General features: G+C 33.5%; 1 protein-coding gene across 2 annotated transcripts in view; it reads left to right on the top strand.

Moving 5' to 3' along the window:
• Positions 1-3,463: 3,463 nt before the first annotated feature.
• Positions 3,464-10,044, top strand: part of LOC134269138 (synaptotagmin-7-like) — an 82,148-nt gene continuing 75,567 nt past the window's right edge. For both annotated transcript variants that reach the window (XM_062751357.1, XM_062751355.1), the window contains exon 1: positions 3,464-3,557. In XM_062751357.1, coding sequence (XP_062607341.1) covers positions 3,539-3,557 — 19 coding nt within the window. In that variant the 5' untranslated portion in view covers positions 3,464-3,538. The remainder of the gene's footprint in view (positions 3,558-10,044) is intronic.

The following is a 10,044-nucleotide window of genomic DNA, read 5'->3' as shown; positions in this document are numbered from 1 at the left end:
AAAATATCTTTACTCGCTGCATTTCCGACATTTCAAAAATTTTATTTTCGACAATTTTCTTTTTTCATTTCCGACATTGTATTTTTTATTCTAAGGATCTTTTAGCTGTAAGGGGTTACCTTCCCGGTAATTTATATTAGTTGACCATATAGGAAGAAATGGAATATTAAGAGAATTTATTTCAAATTCGAACACATTTTTAAAATTTTTTTTTAAAAATCTGGATAATAATTTGCACCTTAACATATCCAATTTCACACTTTAACTAATGTGACTCATGCAGGAGGAAAAAATCAATATCTTTATTAATTTTGCTTCGTCTACAACTACAGACGCGGATCCAGGAATTTTTTTCCGGAGAGGGGGGGGGGTCCACCCTAGTGAAAAAAAATCCTACCCAGTTATTTGTTGACATGCCAGAAAAAAAAATTCCTTCGCCAAAACGTGAAAATCCTATTGTGTGTGTGTGAAGGGGGGGGGGGGGGTAGTCGTTGACTTCCAAATCTTTTTTATACTTTTGACTTTTCATACCAACTTAACCATATCCAAGTTCTTTAGGGGGGATCTGCGTTTTCTTAGCTTGTGGGGGGGGGGGCAGGGGGGGGGGGGTCCAAGGTCACTTTTACTTGGTTAAGTATATAAATTTAATAACTCTGCAAATTCCAAGGGGGTCCGCCCCCAACCTCCTCTAGATCCGTGCATGAGCTACATGAAGGATATTGAGATAATGATCAGTAATCAAACCCACAATCCGTACGGCAATACAAAATAGGAAGAGATCGAGCAAACACGGACCCCTGAAACATCGGAGGTGCATGCGCGGATCTACAGGCATCACCCAGCATTTGCAGAGTTTCTAAATTTATATACTAAACCAAGTAAAAAGTGTCCTTGGACCCCCACCCCCCTAGAAAACGCCAACCCCTTCACAGAAACTTTTGGTTAAGTTGGTATGAAAAGTCATAGGTATGAATAGGTATGAAAAAAATTGTAAGTCAACGTCTAACCCCCCCCCCCCCCCCCCGAAATAGGATTCTTTGTTGGATTTTTTCTCACTGGAGTGGACCCCCTCCGATCCCCCTGGACAAAATTCGTGGATCCGCGCCTGAGATTCCAATAGTAAATCTTGGCGAGCGCTCACGAACGTTCACTCTGCTGAACAGGCCTCTGGTGTCATGGAGGAATGAGCATCCCCTGCTGACCGGTCACACCCACCGTGTGCTCCATGTCATGATAAAGAAATAACGGAAAAATCCGTAGTCAATTCAGGTATTGTAAATAATGGACCAACAATTACATGTACATCATACAATCTAAGCAAAACCCCTTCTTTCGATATCAATAATTAATGATTTGTTCCTTATTTCATTCTCTTAATTTATTCTTTATTTTATATTCTCTAAATGAAATTCATCTTCAATAGTGTTCAGTGTCAAGAAAAGTATAACCTATACATGTTGCTTGCATGAGCCATATTGTCTTCCCACTAAATTTTATTAAGATAGAAATTTTGGTGTTATGACTATAGTCATAACACCAAATTTTCTATTTTTAAAATAACAAAAATTTGTGGTACAGTCTTAACACCAAATTTTCTATTTTAATTAAAATTTGTCGGAAGATTTGTGAAAATAAATTGTTGAAAATTAAAACGTTAAAAATGTTGGTAATGAAAAGTATAAAAAGTCGGAAATGTACGGAAGCCCTGGAGGGACATTGACTTACTTGTTATGACTTATTTGTTATAACTTCTTTGTTTTGACTTATTTGTTTTGAGATTGTTTTTGTTACTTCTAACTAAGTGTAGGTAAGCTATTGAGAACTATTTATTGATGTTTTGTAGTTAAACGTACAAAACTGATATGATTACTAAATTTTCATCTGTTAATTACGGACGCCCTTGAGAGATATTGACTTATTCCTTATGTGTTTTGACTTATTTCTTATGTATTTTGACTTAGTTCTTATGAATTAACTTTGAATTCTTGTTATTTTGAATTTGTTATGACAAGTTTAGTTTACAAAAAGTGGCGTGAAAGATAAAGAGAACGTATAGTTTCAGAAAAAAAAGTCCTTGAATTTATTACTAACGACAAAATGAAATACATAGTAGTGATTGTCAGTTTGTCAATCATCATGCAAACTGGAAGTTACATATAAGAATTACGTAATAACTTTTAGAAAATAAGAATTAAGTTATAACAACAAAAAAGAATATTTACTTTAGAAATCACAACTGTACTGGACGTTAAACTACAATTTGTTAATCAAAAACCACAGTTAAAATAGGACTAAATATCATTTCTATCATAAAAGTAAGCCAAGCAACAGGTTTCCAATAGCTTTCTTACACTCAGTTATAACTAGCTACGAAACATTCACAACAAATAAGTCAAAACAAATAAGTTATAACAAATAAGTCTTAACAAGTCATTGTCCCTCCAGGGCTTCCGTAGAAATGAAAAGTTGCATATCAAAAAAAAAAAAAAAAAAAAAAAAAAAAATCATGGAAATAAAATGTTGTTATGACATGTCAGTTTTGATTTTACCAACTGAAGGTACATGTAAATTCGCGTATACATGCACATTTTACATGAAAACTCATGTTGTAAAATTTTTATTTAAACCTCCAGGAAGTAAATTAAAAATTTCACTATACATAGGCGTCGGAACGGGGGGGGGGGGGGGCTAGAGGGGGCTTAGCTCCCCCCCCCCACACTTTTTTTCCAAATATATACTTAGTATAGACATTGAACATATATTGGTAAGTTTATAGCCCCCCCCCCCCCCACTTTCCACAGAGACGTCTTATTGTAGGTTAAAAATGGGTAAAGTGGTGGTGGAGTTCGAACGCACCCCCCCCCCCCCCCCACGAAATAGGATCTTCGTGTTTGGGAAATAGACATTTCCTTTTTTTTTTTGCTCGTCAGGTTTTTCTGGAGGTAACAATTTTTTTTTTAAACTTAGCCCCTCCTCTTTCAATTTGCTTCCGACGCCAATGCTATATGAAAGAAATCCATTTTTTTTTTTTGGGAGTTAGACAATTATGAAAAATATGTAAAGCATGTTAAACGTTGCATGTACAATTTAAGAATGGATAATTAATTCGTGTATATATGTACAGAGTATTGTTGTCTTACAGAACTGTTTAAAAACTGTATAAGTCACAAATAGTATAACTATTTATGGTGTAGGCTATATAATTAACTTTTCACGCATATCACAAACAGAGATTTTTTAGACCTCCCCCCTCCTTTAGTGAAGAAATAGGCTAATTATTTTTATGCTCAGACATTTAGCTTATATCTGTTGCACAATCTTTACAATCTTTAAGACATTTAAAATTTAAAATACCCAGGTGGTATATTCCTATTCTCTATTTAAAACGTGACCAGGTTTAAACCTTTTCTACTTTTAGCACAGGTACCCGAGGGGGCGTAGTGACGTCACAATAAGAACTAAAAAAGTTTCGCACTGGCCTGTCAACCGTGGATTTCGGCAAACGATGTCAACAAATTACAGATACTGAGATAGTACAATGACTGAGATTAAAAATGGTAAGCTTGTTAATTATTTTTATAAGTGTTATGTGCAATTTTATTGCAAATGCGGACGAAGGTAATCTTTTACTAACTTTTAGAGTAAAACAAAAAATATTCTCAAGAAGCTCTTGATCCCGAATTTCCTCCTCCAACAGTGAACTCCCGAGAGCGGGTTGTCATCCATTCATATTTCGTACAAAAGAACGTTCTAGGCCTACGTGTTCTTGACTCGGTGTTATGTTTCTGTAATTCATCATAAAAATCATATCAGGATTATAGGGGGGGGGGGGGCTAGTACAGCAATGTGTCAGCATAGTTCTAAGGACTGGGGCAGGGGGCTGGGGTTAAAGGGCACAGGTGGAGTCAGTGTAAGGTGGCGTGTAGGGCTCCACCTATAGTTTTAAATCACACACTGATTTGAAAGTATAGAGAAGCCCTATGATCCCTCGTCCAACAAAGCTCAAACTTCTGACCTATTAGGCTATTATAAATAATTTTCTATTGAAAACCACTGATGCCCAGAGATGGGGAGTAATGTATTAAATGAGCCATCAACTTCTTAATAGAGAATATGATGTATATGTTATCCTTATTGTTATTCCTCACTCCATATCAATATACTGGTTATCTGAATGGAGGGGTGAGTGGGGAGGGGGGGGTGGGTAAGGATCGAAAGCTAGGGGGTAAATGGGGAAATGATCGAATGTTCACCCAGTATACATGTAGTACTTAGCTCCTAGATACAGTTCAAATGATAATTAATGTTGAAGTTGATCAACACTATAACCAGCGAATAACCATTTCAAATGTTTTTTTTTGAAAAAAAAAATATCAATATATATATATTATATGAAAATGATGAATGGTTAAAAACTATGAAAGTATCATGGGAATTGCATCAGATTAGCCATTGTGGATATATTGATCTAAATTAATATATTGATTTTCTTTAAGTGCTTAGAAGCCCGGGTTACATCAACTTACATGTACAGTATTACATGTATTATGGATATTTTTTGCACCTCTTACAGAATAATGATAATAATCAATATCGATCTTCCAATTTCTTACAAATTTAGAATTAACCCCATAGAAAAAAGGGATTTTAAAAATATATGAAGAACATTAAGGCAGACTTTTGACAAATATTGAACAATAAAATTTTTTCCTAGTGGTGTTTTATGCTTGGAGAGCTATAACTGAGCTAATCTGGCATTTATGTTAGATTAATTTATCCCAGTTGTATTCCTAGGAGAGTATATACATGTACTAGACAATTGAATTTCTAATGATTTCTCCTAGCCTAAGGATAATTTTCCCCGATTGTATACCAGTAGTGTACCTAATAGTCTGTAGACTAAACCCGAGGCCCCAGCTTCCATAACTTCATATTTTGTGTTTTAGAATAATATTGTCTCTTATTGTTTCATTGGCTAATTATATTCTTTAAACACATGCAGGTTTTTAATGGCCGGGTTTTGGTGGGTCTATATTGTTTTGGGTTAATAATAATACTTCCAATGAAATAGTAAAAGGTTTTTTTTTTTTTGGATGGGATAATCTATTTTTTTAATGCATTTTAATATCAATGTGAGAAAAAGAGCTTTCACTTGAAAATTGATCTGTTATATTCAAGGTATTGATTTATTTCATATTCTTGTTTTTCTATTGTTAAATATAGTGCATTCTATTGTTAAATATAGTGCATTCATTGTATCAACTTTTTTCGCAATATTTGCTGAATTAACCAACTTATTTTAAATTGATTTTTGTTATAAAAAAATTTTATTTAAAAGAACTTAATGTAAACAAAAAAGAAAAAAAAATGAAATTGATCATGAAAGCCTGATATTCAATAAATAAATGTTACCATGTTTGCTGTATGATGTGCATGCTTAAATATTAATAAGCTTAAAAAAAACAAAACAATAAAAACCCACAAAAAACAAAGACTTATAATTGTACCAGTCCTGTACAATATGCACAAATATACCCTCAGAACCCCTCATCAATAAAAATATAATTGATTTAATTTGTTGTGACATTTGATATCAGATGATGATTTTCAGCCCTGGCCTGGGAATGGAGTTTTACAAACAGTCGTTAATCCTTCCGCTGATAAATATTTGATGATTATATAGAGAAGTGATGGTTCACAGGATTGGGAGTGACTCCTAAATGAATTCTGCTGAGTGTTCATTGTTGCATCACTGGGAGAAAAACTTTACCTGATGTTGTTTAAATAACTAAAGGCAGAATTTGGATATTGCAAAAACTAGTGTGGTTTTTTTTACTTCAGTTGGATTAGTTTTCATTTGCGTGTTAAAGAGAGATAAAAAGTTCTGTTACTAAATCAGTGGATCTGTGAAATTTAAAAGTAGCATAAGGGAGATAATTACATTGGGAGAGCTTTATATAGTGTCACATTCAGTTTAGGAAGTTCTGCATTGTGGTAATTTTCTTGCTTTCACGGATATATGGGTAAATTTTTTAACCACAAATTTAATTTGATCAACAGGAAAGAGAAATGACACCAGGGAGTAGAATTTTAATTGGATTTGATATACTTGTATATATTTTAATTGATATGTGTTTCATTTTCTTGGAGTTGTCCCTCTTAATGTAGATAATTTAAATCAGCAAGGTCATATTTATTACCCAAAGCATTTTAATATATTGTTTTCGAATATTCAACTTTTCAATTTTGATTAATTATGGTAATCAGCTTAATCAGTTAAACTCACTGGCAGACTGTCAATTTATAATAAAACAGCAATTAGTAAATCTCAAATGTCCATAAAATTGATGAAGCTTAAAAAAAAAATGTACTGACTACAAGAGATTTCCATAAAGTTCTGGAAGGTTAGCGATGAATTGATCTGAGAGTTAATTATTTAAATTGTTTTTTAGTTGCTCTGACCTTAGGCGGTGTATAAATGCCGAATAGAGGGATAAATCATGTTATAACAATTCATCGCTAATGTAACTGCGGACCGGGGCCTTTACCTCTTCCGTAAAAGGGCGGACAGTATTGTATCAATTAGACACTAAGGGATTACATCCATTAACAAATTAATTGACGATTAGGGTACTTCACTGTCCCATCTCTGTTACTGGAGATAGTCCTAGTTCCTGAAAATTAATCCAAGACTAATTACAAACAAGACATTTATTATGTGCATAACATCCTGACTGCATTAAAGTGACAAATTTGGCTGCCAGAATTTCATCAAATACTGCAGCAGTTTTTTATGCTTCACTGGCCATAGCTTCCAATGATGTAATTGGAAAGAAAATTTTCTTCCATTTGGAATTAACTCTGGTTGCATTTTTACCTCATTGGTGATTTAAGCAGACCTGGAGAGTTGTCGTGTTGTGTAGGTGGAGAATTTTTAGAGGTTTTTGATTATCAAAGTAAGGTATCCCAAGTTGGATGAGAAACAGTTTATTTATACATGTTATACAGATCAAGGAATTGAAGATTGAATCAGTGAACTGTTTATTGCAAAAGGCATGACATGATCTTAGTGCAGTAATATCATGAGCAAGCACAAAATATGTACAACTTGTCAAATGGTGCAAATAGTGTGACAGAAAGATCTAAAGAATAATTAATTATTCATCATGGAGTGAGGCAGAATATCGAAGATAAATATAAACGGGAATTGTGATGACTGTGCACGTGACAAGGAAATTGAAAAAAATTATATGTTTTCAGCAAGTAGTTGTTCCATTAAAATGTGATCCACTGTTAGTAATGGATTACGAATTCCAAAAGCCATTGATTCAGAACAACTGATTGTTAATTATTGAGGGGGAGAATTAAATTTTATCAGTGGCTTTTTGAAGTGGGAGGATTTGAATTATAATGATTAGTTCCTTGCCTTTGATAGTAATAATGGAAACCAGTCATTTCATGGGGTGCATATATCCATAATGATATCGTTAAAAATCATATATATAGCAGTCACCATGGTGAGTAAGAATTAATAATTACTGCATGCTTATATGAAATGTTTATATAGATCTACTCTTTAAAAGCTTTTTGTTTAATGTATTGAATTAAAAAATCTAAAAAGGAACATGACTCTATGTATATGCATGACACTCATGAATAATTAATGGTACCATTCTTGTTGATTTTAATCGAAGATATTGTGAGTACCAAGAAGTGAGTTGAAATGCCCCTTCCCACTTTTCCATGTATATACATGTATTTTAACCTTGATCAATTAATATATATTTGATCCATGGGTTTACCATATAAATTACTTAACAATTGTCAGAAATAGTTATTTAAATGAAATAGCAGCATTGTATCAAATTTTTCTTATGTAAAATTTCTTTAGTCAAATTTTTCCATGTTGAATTATTTACTTTGTTGCAATTGTTACTTCTGGCTATATCAATGTTGAAAAAAAAACTTTATATTTATAATGTTGTAGCACAGCAAATTATTTTCAGCTAGCTCTTATTTGTCAATGAATGTTTAGTTAGTGTAAGTAGTGTGGACCCTTTGGTTATAAGGTGCTACATGAAACAACAATAAATCTAGAGTTATCTATCTGAATCAATATTGACCATTGTACAGTGAAACTAAGCTTTGCCTTCTTCAAACATTCAGGGGACTGCACAGTCATGATGGAGGAAGAACTGTTGAGCTGATTTTAATTATAGATAGAACTTCGGTTTTTGATACTAAAATAGGTCGATCAGTTTAAATTAAAATACATGGATGCATGAATTGTTTTTAGATTGAAACCAAACTTGTAAAAATATCAGTCCATCTTCAGTTCACCCAAGAATGACAGTGACACACACATTAAGATAACCAAGAAGTTATCCGACAAAAAGCAAAGGCCATTTGAATAAGGATGATCAGGACAAGAGATGTAAAAATTTAATGTCTTTGCTATATTTTTGAAACATATGGTCCCGTTGCTCTATGGCCAAGAGATGTGTGGGTCATTATAGATCTGTAACCTTTTACCCCATTCAAACACTGAGACTCACAATGGAACAAGATTAAAAACTACTTGAAAATAAGATTTGCTGTTACAAAGTCACAGTTTTTCTGATTGTGACAATTAGATTGATTGATTGATTGTATGTTGTTTAACATCTCTATCAAGAATTTCTCACTGATATGGAGATGCCACCACTTGCTGGTGGAGAGCTGCAAATTTTTTTCCTGGCACTTACAGCCATTGAGCAGTGTGGGATCTTTTTCATGTCAGCAGCTACTCAGTCCTAATGTGACCCCGGACCTTGATTTATAGGGTTTCATCCAAAGGACAATTGTCTCACCGGTAACATAAGGATCATGCAACTTATTACTTTAAGACTCTAGAGCAGAAACTCTTAATCACTATGCCTTGAAGTCGACAATAAGGAGTGTGAAAAACCTAAGTACAGTATTATAGGAGTTGATCTTAGCTCTAAATATTTTTAGTGATGGAAACACTGCATGTGTGTACATGTATCTTCTGATCCTTGTGTAATGTTCAAACATTCATCTCATCTGCAGCTGCAAGTTGAAAGAAATCCCATCAAAAATTAATGAAAAGACACTGCTGCAGTTCTCTTAGTTTTCTGAACATTGACTTTTTCATCATTCATGTTCTCTTGTCTGAAATTGGCTATTAAAGAACTGCATTTATCATGTCTAGATGTACTCTTAATTGTTTGATTGGGTTTGGTCTTCTTGTTCAGATTTGTATGGAATGTACTTACATTGTGAATAATTTAGTAGTATAGCTGCACTGTCTTGGAAGGATATTAGAATTGTTGTTTCTCCTTAGAAGCAGTGCTGGGCAGAGATTGCAATATTATAATTTTATAAATAGTTTTTTGGTCATTTGATGGCATCCTATCCAGTATAGTTGTTTTAATGACAAAGAATCCATTGATTATACCAAAGCTATAAAAGTGAAATGGAATTACACTCATTAAATTTACCCGGTAAGTCAATTAAAAGATTTAACTTCAGAACTCATGATTTCTCACTTAATTCAAAGTTTTTTTTAATTAAGAGAAAAGATGTGTTTTTGCATGAAATTTTTGGGTTTTTGTACAAGGAAAAGATGAAAGTTGACTTTCATTACTTAGTGAAGATTAACAACACAAATATAGACATCAGAGAGATCGATATGTCTAAGAAAGTAACAGTACTCCAAACCACTCTTATTCTTTATGTTTTTAATAATACCCTGGTTATCTTGAATTCATGGCTTATCTTCAAATTTAAATCTTCCTTTGAAATGTGCTTGGCAGGTGAAGTGAAAGTTGTGCATGCTTCGGACAAGACCTAATAAAAACTGAGATCCTGTGTCACTGCAAGCATTGGTATGATATAAAGAACCCTCACTGCTCAATGGCCCCTGAATGCCAAGTAAAGGTCAAAATTTGAAGCCCTTCACCGGTATATGGTGACGTCTGTACATTAAGTGAAAAATTCTTGAATGGGACGTAAAACAACATACAATCAATCAATCAAATTTAA

This window comes from Saccostrea cucullata, unplaced genomic scaffold (genome assembly GCF_032062105.1).
Source record: "Saccostrea cucullata isolate Sc308-1 unplaced genomic scaffold, CSIRO_AGI_Scuc_v1 ctg2354, whole genome shotgun sequence".
Taxonomy (NCBI): Eukaryota; Metazoa; Mollusca; class Bivalvia; order Ostreida; family Ostreidae; genus Saccostrea; species Saccostrea cuccullata.
Note: the sequence above shows the minus strand (reverse complement) of the source record. Positions and strands in the feature narration are given on the sequence as shown.